This window comes from Pristiophorus japonicus, chromosome 11 (assembly GCF_044704955.1).
Source record: "Pristiophorus japonicus isolate sPriJap1 chromosome 11, sPriJap1.hap1, whole genome shotgun sequence".
In the NCBI taxonomy this organism is placed as follows: Eukaryota; Metazoa; Chordata; class Chondrichthyes; family Pristiophoridae; genus Pristiophorus; species Pristiophorus japonicus.
This window is the reverse complement of record NC_091987.1, coordinates 133,035,842-133,050,647: the sequence shown is the minus strand read 5'-3', so window position 1 is coordinate 133,050,647 and position 14,806 is coordinate 133,035,842. Positions and strand designations below refer to the sequence as shown.

At 45.6% G+C, this 14,806-nt stretch overlaps 1 protein-coding gene across 1 annotated transcript in view; it reads right to left on the bottom strand.

Annotated features, from left to right (window-relative positions):
• Nucleotides 1-23: 23 nt before the first annotated feature.
• The window catches only part of LOC139275583 (glutamate-rich protein 6), a 154,608-nt gene continuing 139,825 nt past the window's right edge, over nt 24-14,806 (bottom strand). Inside the window, exons 11-13 of the mRNA XM_070892754.1 lie at nt 10,718-10,873; nt 6,303-6,531; nt 24-2,666 (exon numbers count right to left, since the gene is read on the bottom strand). Coding sequence (XP_070748855.1) covers nt 2,553-2,666; nt 6,303-6,531; nt 10,718-10,873 — 499 coding nt within the window. The 3' untranslated portion in view covers nt 24-2,552. The remainder of the gene's footprint in view (nt 2,667-6,302; nt 6,532-10,717; nt 10,874-14,806) is intronic.

The following is a 14,806-nucleotide window of genomic DNA, read 5'->3' as shown; positions in this document are numbered from 1 at the left end:
AGGCTACAGACCTCATTTCAGACTTGAATTAAGGTTAATTTATTGCATGATAAATAAATGAACATATAACAGCAATTTCTGAAAGTACTGTGGTGCTCCTTTACATACATGCTATTGTGTGGTTGGCGGACACACTGAGGAAAGATTTCCTCTGTGCTAGGTAGAGTTGTAATTGTAACCCTTGCCTCATAAATGCCTTGATAATTTGGTCGCACCTAGAGCAGAGAGGGAATCCTCCACCAGTATCAGGATTTCACTGTTCAGCCATTGATACGTGGGCAAGATTTGTTCCTTTGAGTACCAGTTATAGGATACTGAGGATAAGTGCATCAATCCCATACCCCCAGAGAGGGAGTGCGGGCAGATACAGGGCCACAACTCCAGCGGTGATTCACCTAACCTATGCTCTCTTTGAGCGTGGCTTTCTACCATTGGCATGTGATTGGTGAAAGAGCCATGGAAAGGGTAACAGTCAAGATTCACCAGAGGATACCAGGAATGAGCCATTATAGTTAAGAAGAAAAGCTTTAAATTGGTTCCTTTCGCCACTGAAATAGAGGTCATGGCTGGGGGAGAGGGGAACTAAGAGGTTTTTAAAATTGTACAGGCAAATAGTGAAAGGTTGTTTCTGCTGGCTGGTGAATTAGTAAAGAAGGGTGTGCATAGAGAGTCAGGACCATTACCAAAAGAACAAAGACGAAGTAGTTAAAAAATGTTTTCACACACCGGGTTATTAGAACAATTGACTGTTGAGTCGGAGACTAGACATTTAAAAGGCAACTGGGCAAGTGTTTGAAAAGGAAGAATATGAAGCGATATGGGATTAGAAACGGCTCCAGTTCAAGGGCTTCTCACTGGCACAATGGGCCGAATGGGCTCCTTTGTGCTGTCATTTCTATTAGTCATTTCGATTCTGTGACTGACTACAAAACTTGCATTAAATCTCCACTCTGGTTACTTCAAGACAGAGAACTGGGGGGAAGGGGACATGGTACTTTTCTAAGACTTTTTTTCCAGGTTACGTAAATATGAAAATGAGGGGCAGAAAAAGACCAGCTAGTTCATCAAGCCTGCCCAACGCTCATGATGCCTGGAGCATCGTGACTAGGCACATCCTACCCCTCCTTCCTGCCATATAATAATCTTGGAGAGGCCAAAAAACGGGCCAATAAGGGCAAAAATACTCTGGGAAATTCCTCTCCACTCCCCTCAGGCATTCAAAACCAGTCCAGATCACATTAACCATGTGTACCTTATGTTAAACCACTTTTATATGATGCGATCTCTGCCCCAGCCAAGAACGGCTCTAGTTCCCTTTTGAAGGCATGCAGTGTCAGCACACAGTGCGCACTCTCTGGGAAAAGAAGAATGCCTCACATCCAGTCAATTCCTACTCTTGTGTAGTTTAATCACATTCCTCCTGGCTCTCCCCAATCTGTCAAACTGGAATGACCTGTCAGTAACTACACAATCCATTCCTATCCTTATTTTGTAGACCTCTATCAGGGCACATCTGAGTCTACGTTGCTCTAAAGTAAATAGACCCAGGGCCTTAAGTCTATCTGAGCAATTGAGGTTTTTTAAGCTTGGAATCATTCTTGCAGCTCTCATCTGATCCTTTTTCAAGGCCACTATATCACCCACCCTGTGAGGGGACCAAAACTAGGTGCAGTACTCCAGATGGAGTCTAGCCAACAACCTGTATAAGGACACAATGGTCTGCTTTGATTTGTACTGAATGGGTGTATTAATACACACTCGATACCCTATTGGCTTTGGCTAAGGCTTCTCTGCATTCCTTGTGATTCACTGCTCGGTGCACAATAATGCCCAGATTCTTTCATTTTCAGTTCTCTTCCCTGTAAGTTATAAGTATTTTCTGTGTTGGTCCTACCCACATGCATGACATTGCAATTATATAAGTTAAATGCCATTTTCCCCATTGCGCATCTAAACCTTTTGCAGAAGATTGTACTCCTACAGTCATAACCCTTACACATATTTTAGTATCATCTGCAAACTTGCTGACTGTACCTAATGTAAACATAAGAAATAGCAGGAGTAGGCCATTCGGCCCCTCGAGCCTGCACACGCACACTGAAATTCAGTTCTGATTGTAGTCTACCAATTCTCTTGCATTCAGACATCTGGTCACAATCAGGTAGCAGTGAACAGACACATGGATCTCATGATTATAATCAGGTATACATGCACAATGACATAAATCTCATTGGTTATATTTAAGTAGAGGTGGACACGAACATAAATCTATCCACGAGTTCATTAGTTGTGATTCTGTGCTACAAAGTATATACTGAGACTATCCGAGATCAACGAGAATCTATATAGTGAGAATACATTGACAAATTCACAGTTGTGGGTATGTGTTCTCGGGATAAGAAAGTGGTTCGCTTGTGAATAGTTCCTTTAGTTTGTAACTGTGGGGAAGTTGCGCTGGAGTTTTGGCTCCCATCTTCAGTCTCTGCTGTCGCACTGTGAATGTGGTGAGATGGAGCTGGCAGAAATGTCAACATCCTGAAAGTGTGGGCTATTCAAAGATGTTGGATTTGTTCAAGAATTTTATGGATTTTCTGGTTCACTTTATTGAGGTATTTCTCTTCTCTTGTGACTTTTGACATTGCATGGAAGTGCTCGAGGTCTCTCAGCTGTATTGAGGTGAAGAGAGAAAGGGAGAGAAAAAAGTAGTAAGAAAGATTTTAACCTTGGCACTGTTTAAATAATAGCTTCCTTGGATGCACCAGATAGCAGAGAAAGTCAATCCACCAGGGGGAGCATCGATCGATGCTCACGGAGCAGCTCACAGATTTCAACACTCCACAGTGTTGTGATCCTATTGCTGACCCTGGCTGCAGTGAGCAAGGCTCCTGCATGAGATTGTTGGGTGAGACTGAAGGTTGTACTGTCATACTTTTAAGAAGCCGTGAAGTCAATGCTTTGGGTTATGTGTGCCACTCACAATTCACAATGCCACTGAAGGTGATACTTATAACATTTCTACTTAATCCTCTGGCCTCTTGAGCATCCCCGATTTTAATCGTTCCACCATCGGTGGCTGTGCCTTCAGCTGCCTAGGCCCAAAGCTCTGGAATTCCCTCCCTAAACCTCTCCGCCTCTCTACCCCTCTTTCCTCCTTGAAGACGCCCTTAAAACCTACCTCTTTCTGCCCTACATCTCGTGCTAAGTTTGTTTTATAACGTTCCAGTGAAGCGCCTTGAGACATTTTATTATGTTAAAGTAGCTATATAAATGCATGTTGTAATCCCTCATCTATTATGCAATAAAATTATTTTAAAATAGGCTCCATCACCGAGACTTACTTCCACCTCCATAATATCACCCGTCTCCACCCCTTGTTTACAAATCCTTCCATAGCCTCACCCCCTCCCTCATCTGCTGCTGAAACACTCATCCATGCCTTTGTTACCTCTAGACTTGACCATTCCAATGCACTCCTGGCTGGCCTCCCATCTTCCACCCTCCATAAACTTGAGCTCATCCAAAACTCGGCTGCCCGTGTCCTAACTCGCACCGTCCCATTCACCCATCATCCCAGTGCTAGCTGACCTACATTGGCTCATGGTGCGGCAACACCTTGATTTCAAAATTCTCCTTGTTTTCAAATCCTTCCATAATCTCGCCCCCTCCCTATCTCTCTAACCTCCTCCAGCCCTACAACCCTCATATCTGCACTTCTCTAATTCTGGCCTCTTGCCCATCCCTGATTTTAATCGCTCCACCATTGGCAGCTGTGCCTTCCGTTGTCTCGGCCCTAACTCTGGAACTCCCTCCCTAAACCTCTCCTATAGTTAAGATATTCCTTAAAACCTATCTCTTTGACCAAGCTTATGGTCATCTGTCCTAATATCTCTATGTAGCTTGGTATCCTGTAAAGCACCTTGGGATGCTTTACTACGGTAAGGGCACTATAGAAATGCAAGCTGTTGGTGTTTGATCCCAAGTATTTCTTTAAGCATCACTTGCTGACGCAGGCACTGTGTTGTGGCAACTCAGCAGAAATCTGCTGCATCATTCTGCACTCTCAGCCAACCAGTTACGGTCAGCTTATTGAGACAGCTCTCCTGGTTATAGTTCTCTGTGCAGGACTATGTTATGCCACTGAATATAAAAGTGTTTTCAAACTTGATGCCGATGTCACTTGCACTCAACACAAGTCCGATATTTCAGTTGTGATGTCAGTGGGGAGAGTGGCTTATGTGACGGCCTCAAAATTGCAAAATGTTTGAAGTCTTGCTCAACAAGAGCTCAGATTGGAGAGATTTCCGCCGCATTGGCCTCTCCGTTTCATGGGCCTGGGACCTGAGCTCAACTTCAATTAAAAAGTGCAAGAGGTCCCTCGAGCGGCGCTGCACCAACAACAGCCAGAGCAAGACCTACTTATCCACCACGGGAAGTAAGAGGGAGAAACGAGTCTAATTTGTCGTCCTGTAAATAACTGAGAAGAGAAGGAGGTTGGAGGGGAGGAGGAAGCAAGGATAAATAAATAAAGGGGACTTACATCAGCAAATTTTGTAAAGTGATCGATCGGTAAATAATAGTATAAATATTTGTGAAGCTTTGAACCTTTCAATACCAGTAAATTTGGAGTATTCCAGTAACGAGGGAACCACTGACATTTGGGCTGTAGTGGAGCTGAGGTTAAAAATCAGAAACAGTATTGCAGGTTCTGGACTATCTGGGAGCAAAGTCACAACTGTGCATCAGTTGGAACGACTCAGATTATCAGGTCCTCCGCCTATTCTGCCTCCTTTAGGCACAGTGTGCTATTATATAGTTCGGGATGGCACATGACCGTGAGAGCCTGGCACCTCTACCCTTAAGCTCTAAAAAGGGATGGCGCCAATATCTATTGAGAACACTTGAATAGTGGTCCAATCACTCAACGCCCTTGCAGAACGGGCAATGCTTCGAAGGTCCCATTAGCAATATCGGGTCCTCTTAAAGGGCAGTCTGCTTATCGTTATAGTTAATTTGTCATAAATGAATATTAAAATGTCAGTTTATATGCTGTTTTTTTTTCTGTTTTCACCACTGAAGCAGTGCATTCCTTATTAAAGGTGCATCCCATCTCCCATCTACTGGTGGTTGGCAAACATACTCTGAATAATTAATACTGAGAATGGAGGCAGCTCGTGTCTGGAGCAGCTGGAGGGAGTTTTAAACATAAGCGTCTCTCTGACAACGGAGGCAGATCGAGCCTGGAGCAGCTGGAGGGAGTTTTAAACATAAACATATCCTGACAACGGGGTCAGCTCGAGCCTGGAGAAGCAGAAGGGAGATTTAAACAAAAGTGTCTCCCTGACAATGGAGGCAGATCGAGCCTGGAGCTATTACAGGTCCTGTCAAGGGGACAAAATGAGAAATAAAAAGTAATAAAATTATGACATCACAAGGATGGAGGACGGTGATTGGTTCTTCCATATTAATTGAATCAGTGGAGAAGGAATGAATTTTAAAGAAAACTAATAACTGATTTAATTTGCTTCAATTGCTGATTTTCTAATTTTAACTTCATTTATAATTATGGTATATATTTAATTTTGTTTAATTATAATTAATCTTTATTATACTGATTTTACGATTGTATACTCATTATTGTATTATTTACAATGTAATTTGAATTTCTTTTTTTTCCCGCCCGTATCTATCTGCGTGCGCATTTTGGCTGCCGCTTCAGACCCGAGCCATTAAGCTCTTTTTACACTTTCCTCTCCCGCTCTTTCTCTCTTTCCCTTAATGGTCAATATCTAACATGTTGTAAAGCGCCTTGGGACGTTTTACTACGTTAAATGCACTATATAAATAAAAGTGATTATTATTTAATAGGTTGGAGCCTCAATAGCACCATGAATGTCCCACTTGGCATTCCACTCTATCTGCCAGTTGTGGAGCAGGAAGAGGAGGATGTGATGAGGTATACAAGGCCAGTGTGTTTATACCTTAGGCACCTGATGTAGCTGCACTGATACCAGCATTTGGGTATACAGGCCAAGGTAATTGCACCTGAATATCTCCAAGGAGATGCATGTGGATGATCTACATGGGAGGCTGTCATCAAACAATGCAGTTTCCTGGATCAGATCATTAAACCACTTCAAGGACAAGGATGGCTGTGTCAGTGCCTGTCAAGGGAACCACCTCTTTGTCCCACTGTCTCTGCAGACATGCAGTGATTTACCAGGGAATAGCAGTCGTGCAGTGATTTATTAGGGAATAGCAGACATAAGGAACATTTCACTCTTTAAAGATTGTCAGACACTTACAACAAGTTTTGCTCCCATATTAAATCTTACGTTCCTTTTCTTTGTTTCGAATGTGGTATAAATCTGGTCTCGTGAGATGACTCGGATGTTGATATAAGAGTTCAATTTCAGGCTGATTGACTGATACGGTGGTGCGTGGACATGATGATAGTAATCCCGCCACTGCCACTGTTTCTTGGTGAGTCCCTGCTCAGTGAAGTAAGATCCACATAAAGGAGTCACATTGATCCTGTGGAAAGAGCACAACATGTCTCAGAACCAGTGTCACTGCAATCGACCCGAACAAGAAGTTTCACCTTTTCTTTTAGTGCATTATTTTCCCTGTCAATGTTGCGTTGCCACTATTGCTGGGCTGTAAGACAGTGTCCACTTACAGGCACTCAGTTTGATGTCAGGTAATCACGAAGCTGGCACAGCATGGGTTAAACTTCTTAAAGTGGGCCAGTCTCCCGGTGCGGAGCCTCACTCAGTGGAAGCGTGAATCGGAAAATCAGGCACAAAGGTGAGTGTACCTGAATGGCAGAGCTCTTGATTTTCCAGTGATTTGTTGTAATGAAATGAAATTGCATTTATATACGTGCTCAGGACGTCCAAAAGCCCTTTACAGACAATTACTTTCGAAGTGTAGTCGTGTTGTCAAATTCAGTAGCCAGTTGATGCACAACTAGGTCCCGTACACAACAATGAAAGACTTGCTTTATATAACGCCTTTCACGACCTCAGGACGTCCTACAGCGCTTTAAAACCAATTAAGTACTTTTGCAGTTTTGTCACTGTTATGTAGGAAACACGACAGCCAATTTACACACAGCCAGGTCCCACAAACAGCAATGTGATAATGACCAGATAATCTGTTTCTAGTAATATTGGCCACGTCACCGGGGAGAACTCCCTGCCCTTCTTCAAAATAGTGCCATGTGATCTTTTACGCCCACCTCAGAGAGCAGACGGGACTGCTGTTTAACTTCTCATCCGAAAGATGGCACCTCCTTCAGTACTGTACTAGAGTATGAGTCTAGATTTGGTGCTGAAGTCAGCCGTATGGAAACAGTAGCATAGTGGTTATGTTACTGGACGAGTAATCCAGAGGCCTGGACTAATGATCTGGTGATATGTTCAAATCCCACTACGGCAGCTGGGGAATTTTAATTCAGTTAATTAAATAAAGGACACGACTGCTGCCAATGAACTAGAAGTGGTCTGCACATGTGTGCTGCCGGTTTATCATGGGAGGGTGTTCATTAAAATCTTTTTATAAAGGTGTGAAGGGAACGGGCTGGTCAGGAAGTCGGGAAGGGAGCGGGCTGGTCAGGAAGCAGGGAAGGGAGCGGGCTAGTCAGGAAGTCGGGAAGGGAACGGGCTGGTCAGGAAGTCGGGAAGGGAGTGGGCTGGTCAGGAAGTCGGGAAGGGAGCGGGCTGGTCAGGAAGTCGGGAAGGGAGCGGGCTGGTCAGGAAGTCGGGAAGGGAACCGGCTGGTCAGGAAGTCGGGAAGGGAGCGGGCTGGTCAGGAAGCAGGGAAGCCGGGAGGGAGCAGGCTGGTTAGCGTGACCATTTTTTAAAAAGCAGAAAAATCATGTTTCCGTTTGTTGCAGTAATCTTCTGTGGAGCTTCCGGTTCATTGGCAGCAGTCACTCCGTTAAATAAATCTGGAATAAAAAGCTATTATCAGTAATGGATTGTCATAAAAACCCATCTGGTTCACTAATGCCCTTCAGGGAAGGAAATCTGCCGTCCTTACCCGGTCAGGCCGATATGTGACTCCAGACCTACAGCAATGTGGTTGACTCTGAACTGCCCTCTGATATGGCCTAGCAAACTACTCAGCTGTCAAGAAGGCGGCTCACCACCACCTTCTCAAGGACAATTAGGTATGGGTAATAAATGCTGATGTTCCCAGCGATGCCACATCCCGTGAAGTGGTTGGAAATTTACAGCACTCACGTATCCTATTTACAACCTGCACTGTGGTGTCACATCGATGTAATCAATTGATATATTACTAGCAGATCTTCATTGCTCACAGGGAGTTTGAGGATATTTATAAATAAAACACTTGCTTACAGGGGCACTTACAATCTGTGATACTTTCCTCATCACACTTCCCAATCATCTTTTGTTGATACCATCACTCATCATTATAGACAGTCCCTCGGAATCGAGGAGGACTTGCTTCCACTCTTAAAATGAGTTCTTAGGTAGCTGAACAGTCCGATACGAGAACCACAGATTCTGTCACAGGTGGGACAGACAGTTGTTGAGGGAAGGGGTGGGTGGGTCTGGTTTGCCGCACTCTCTTTCCGCTGCCTGCGCTTGTTTTCTGCATGCTCTCGGCGATGAGACTCGAGGTGCTCAGCGCCCTCCTGGATGCACTTCCTTCACTTAAGGCAATCTTTGGCCAGGGACTCTCAGGTGTCAGTGGGGATGTTGCATTTTTTCAGGGGGGCCTGAGGATGTCCTTGTAACGTTTCCTCTGCCCATCTTTGGCTCGTTTGCCGTGAAGGAGTTCCAAGTAGAGCGCTTGCTTTAGGAATCTCGTGACTAGCATGCGAACAATGACGCCTGCCCAGCGGAGCTGATCAAGTCTGGTCAGTGCTTCAATGCTGGGGATGTTGGCCTGGCCGAGGATGCCGAGGTTGGTGCATCTGTCGTCCCAGGGGATTTGTCGGATCTTGCGGAGACATTGTTGGTGGTATCTCTCCAGCAACTTGAGGTGTCTACTGTACATTGTCCATGTCTCTGAGCCATACAGGAGGGCGGGTATTACTACAGCCCTGTAGACCATGACCTTGGTGGCAGGTTTGAGGGCCTGGTCTTCAAATACTCTTTTCCTCAGGCGGCCAAAGGCTGCACTGGCGCACTGGAGGCAGTGTTGAATCTCATCGTCAATGCCTGCTCTTGTTGATAAGAGGCTCCCGAGGTATGGGAAATGGTCCACATTGTCCAGGGCCGCGCCGTGGATCTTGATGACTGGGGGCAGTGCTGTGCGGCGAGGATAGGCTGGTGGAGGACCTTTGTCTTACGGATGTTTAACATAAGGCCCATGCTTTCGTAAATACGTCGACTATGTCCTGGAGTGCGGCCTCTGTATGTGTGCAGATGCAGGGTCCGCGTACTGTAGCTCGACGACAGAGGTTGGGGTGGTCTTGGACCTGGCCCGGAGACGGCGAAGGTTGAACAGGTTCCCACTGGTTCTGTAGTTTAGTTCCACTCCAGCGGGGATACCATCACTATTCTTATAGCAGGAAGAATGTTCCCAATGTTGGGGAAGTCCAGAACCAGAGGTCACAGTCTAAGGATAAGGGGTAAGCCATTTAGGACCGAGATGCGGAGGAACTTCTTCACCCAGAGAGTGGTGAACCTGTGGAATTCTCTACCACAGAAAGTTGTTGAGGCCAATTCACTAAATATATTCAAAAAGGAGTTAGATGAGGTCCTTACTACTAGGGGGATCAAGGGGTATGACGAGAAAGCAGGAATGGGGTACTGAAGTTGAATGTTCAGCCATGAACTCATTGAATGGCGGTGCAGGCTAGAAGGGCCGAATGGCCTACTCCTGCACCTATTTTCTATGTTTCTATGTTTCTAAAACGTGACAGTGTGATGGGAAAAGTGTTACAGGATGTAAATGGTACACTCTTAAAAAAATTGCCATTATAAACCAGACTTTTTATATCTTATCGATGAGTTTTCATGATGAGACCTCCATTATGCTCTGGAATCAACAGTTTTAGCAGGTCTCCTCACTCCTATGTGGGCACAGTAGTGCCAAATACTGTGATTTGGGGGGGACATGAAGACCTGTGTTATTCAATGGGGGGCAGGGGTCAAGCTTCTTTCATGGAATGAAGTGATAAAGCTTTTCAGGATGAGTTTAAATACACAAAGGAACACTCCTCGACTGCCCCATTGAAATATTGTCCCGTGTGATTTGGAAAGGTCTTTATAGATAGCACTTGGTACACATGATCTCCTAGATTGGTTTCCATCGCCTGAGGGAGGAGGAATTTTGCAGAGTATTTTTTCCTCTTATTGGCCCTGGGTTTTTCCCTGTTTCAAGGCTATGAGTGGGGGTAGGGAAAGTGTTTAGTCACGATGTTCTGAGGTGTACGGCAAGCTTGATAGACCAGCTGGCCTTTTCCTCCCCGTCAAATTTTGTATGTTCATAGGTCTTGGAAGTTACAACTTTCAGATTTGGAGGCGAGAGTGAGTAACTGAGTCAAGCCAACACCTTACAGACCAAATCTACACACAAATCACTCAACTAGGCTTTTCACACTGTCTAGGTAGAACCACAGAAAAAACAACACTGTCAAACCAGTGAGTAGTAGATGCACAATATAGCTGATAAATTCCACACTCCTGTTTTTGGACACACTGCAATCCTAGCACCGAATGCCAGCAGTTGCTTCACTCACCAAATCAGTCCATTCGGAAGGTAGCAAGTTCCCTGACCATTTGATCGGAAGATTCCCAGAAATTTTGCGTTCCAGGCCATGTCTTGGAGAATGATGTACACCAACTGAGTTTGGTGGAAAGCCGAGATCACTATGGCGATGTTACCTGAGGGATAGCTGGTCGGAAGTTAAGGAAAATCACGGTACGTAGACGGAAAACGATTAGAAATTATCCCGATAAACACACCTGGAAATGTGTGTGTGCCACAAATTCCCGATTAGTCATCAATCCCCTCGACCCAAAAGCAAGATGCTCGACAGCCCTTCAGTGGTGAGACTTTCCTGTGGCTACATTTCCTGAAACTTCGAGTCAGTGTTGTGGATAGGACACAAAATAAGGTAATTAAAAAGCACTGCAAAAAGGCCCTTTAGTAAAATTCACTCCATCATTACGGTTGCCAACACTCCAGGATTGCCTTGGAGTCTCCAGGAATTAATCTCCTGGACACTGCTGCGAGTAATGGCTAATTCACTGGGCTGGAGGTCAGGTGATGAAACTATCAAGAGGGAGTTAGATATGGCCCTTACGGCTAAGGGAATCAAGGGGTATGGAGAGAAAGCAGGAAAGGGATACTGAGGGAATGATCAGCCATGATCTTATCGAATGGTGGTGCAGGCTCGAAGGGCCGAATGGCCTATTCCTGCACCTATTTTCTATGTTTCTATGTTTCATCGGGAATGTTTCTCATCAGAGTTGGCAACCCTGCCAATTGTTCATGATAGCAAACCTCATTATATCATCTGTGAGGAAAACAAATCTCTCCTTCCATACGTGTGAGGGCTGAGAACAGTCTCCTGCTCCACTCAGTTCCAAGTACTGGGTAGCTGTGTAGCAATGTGAGGCACCACTGCGCTAAGATATGAGTTGTTATTCTCAAACAGCAAGCTCCTAATTTCAGCAGCAGGGTCAATAGGGAAGCCACTGAGCAGAGGTGGTCATGAACTGGGCACCAAAAACACTCGAGAAATATTCTTTCTACTTAGATCTTGGAAAACTTGCAAAAACAAACAAGCTCTCTGATGGCTTTTGCGAAAGGACAAGATAGATAAGTAATATCAAACCGTTTTAATTTCCACACTGTACAGTTTGGTTGCTACAACTGTGCAGATCTGCTCCTCATTTCCACAAAGCTTTCCAGACACTCACATGCTTTATAGAAATGCAAGCCTTCAGGAACTGTTCAAATTGTTATAGAGTATTGCTATCCACTTGACAACACGAACATTAACAGCACGGACATCTGTCCTCACACGAATACACTACAGAGGCCAAAGAGCCCCCAAAGTAAATGAGGCATGAGCCAGCTTGGGGTGCTGCCATGCACTTCCCAGTTACTGATTGAACACTGGTAGAACACTGGGGATTGGTCAAATACCTTCCCTATTTAGGGGGAGGGGGAGTGTATTTGTCAGGAAGAGGCCGAAAAGGACAAAGAATACAAAATAAAGAGTGTCTTAAAGGAGGATAGAGTTGAAGTAGCTTAAGGAGGGAATAGCTTAAAGCCCAGACAGCTGAAGGCACGGCTGCCAAATGTGGAGCGATTAAAATCGGGGATACACAAGAGGCCAGAATTGGAAGAGTGCAGAGATCTCGGAGGGTTATAAGGCTGGAGAAGGTTACAGAGATAGGGAAGAGCGAGGCCATGGAAGGGTTTGAACACAAGGATAAGAACTTTAAATTTGAGGTGTTGCTGGACCGTCAGCGAGCACAGGGGGGGATGAGTGAACGGGACCTGGTGCGAGTTAGGATACGGGTAGCAGAGTTTTGGATGAGCTCAAGTTTACAATATTCTGTAGAACATTGTGAAATTCCCACTTGGTTTGCCTGCACAGGAGAAGATTTGCTCTGTCAGTTGTTTGAAATTGCAGACGATGACTTCACTAAAACAGCAAACAGAGGAAATCTTCCGCCCATCACATTTGTTATGGAATTCTCATCTCCAATATAAAAATGGAGTGACTCCTGACTTGGCACCAGTCGTGTCCATGTAAGAAATGGTGAATAACAGTGAATGGAATCCTTTGGGCCCGAATTTGGTGGCCTTACCGCCTATTGCCAGTGAGTTTTATGGGCTGTCTCCCCTCGGTGCCATTTTCGTGGAGGTCTCTCGCCGGCAGGAGGGGAGGACTGCTGGGAACCGCCCGCTGACAGCCACTGGCGGGCAAGTCACGTAAGTGACCTTCTGCCCGGCAGGCTGTCATATTGGTGCTGGCGGGAGTCGTCGGCAGCAGGCGGAAGGGCCACTGCCTGGAGGCAGGTCTAACCCCAAGAGGGTAAGTGATTGGCTGGTGATTGGTGAGTAGTTTTTCTTTTTTCTCTTCTATAACAGTGAGTAAACTTTAACATTGTTATTGCCAATTTAAGTGTATCTAAGGGTTAAGTCATGGCCGGAGAGCTCGGTCGGGTGTTATGCTCCTCCTGTACCATGTGGGAACTCAGGGACGACTCCAGTGTCCCTGACGACTATGTGTGCGGGGAGTGTATCCACCTCCAGCTCCTGACGGTCCGCGTTGCGGAGTTGGAGCTGAGGGTGGATTCACTCTGGAGCATCCACGATGCTAAGAATGACGTGAGTATCACATGTAGCGAGTTGGTCGTACCGCAGGGAAAGGGTCCACAGCCAGATAGGGAATGGAAGACCAACAGGAAGAGCAGTGCAAGGAAGGTAGTGCATCCCCCTGTGGTCATCCCCCTGCAAAACAGATACACTGCTTTGGGTACTGTTGAGGGGGATGACTCATCAGGGGAGGGCAGCAGCAGCCAAGTTCATGGCACCATGGCTGGCTCTGTTGCACAGGAGGGCAGGAAAAAGGGTGGGAGAGCGATAGTGATAGGGGATTCAATTGTAAGGGGAATAGATAGGCGTTTCTGCGGCCGCAACCGAGACTCCAGGATGGTATGTTGCCTCCCTGGTGCAAGGGTCAAGGATGTCTCGGAGCGGGTGCAGGACATTCTAAAAAGGGAGGGAGATCAGCCAGTTGTCGTGGTACACATTGGTACCAACGACATAGGTAAAAAAAGGGATGAGGTCCTACGAAACAAATTTAAGGAGCTAGGAGCTAAATTAAAAAGTAGGACCTCAAAAGTAGTAATCTCGGGATTGCTACCAGTGCCACGTAATAGTCAGAGTAGGAATTGCAGGATAGCGCAGATGAATACGTGGCTTGAGCAGTGGTGCAGCAGGGAGGGATTCAAATTCCTGGGGCATTGGAACCGGTTCTGGGGGAGGTGGGACCAGTACAAACCGAACGGTCTGCACCTGGGCAGGACCGGAACCAATGTCCTAGGGGGAGTGTTTGCTAGTGCTGTTGGGGAGGAGTTAAACTAATATGGCAGGGGGATGGGAACCAATGCAGGGAGACAGAGGGAAACAAAAAGGAGGCAAAAGCAAAAGACAGAAAGGAGATGAGGAAAAGTGGAGGGCAGAGAAACCCAAGGCAAAGAACAAAAAGGGCCATTGTACAGCAAAATTCTAAAAGGACAAAGGGTGTTAAAAAAACAAGCCTGAAGGCTTTGTGTCTTAATGCAAGGAGTATCCGCAATAAGGGGGATGAATTAACTGTGCCAATAGATGTTAACAAATATGATGTGATTGGGATTATGGAGACGTGGCTCCAGGATGATCAGGGCTGGGAACTCAACATCCAGGGGTATTCAACATTCAGGAAAGATAGAATAAAAGGAAAAGGAGGTGGGGTAGCATTGCTGGTTAAAGAGGAAATTAAGGCAATAGTTCAGAAGGACATGAGCTTGAATGATGTGGAATCTATATGGGTAGAGCTGCAGAACACCAAAGGGCAAAAAACGTTAGTGGGAGTTGTGTACAGACCTCCAAACAGTAGTAGTGATGTTGGGGAGGGCATCAAACAGGAAATTAGGGGTGCGTTATAATGGGTGACTTTAATATGCACATAGATTGGGCTAACCAAACTGGAAGCAATACGGTGGAGGAGGATTTCCTGGAGTGCATAAGGGATGGTTTTTTAGACCAATATGTCGAGGAACCAACTAGGGGGGAGGCCATCTTAGACTGGATGTTGTGTAATGAG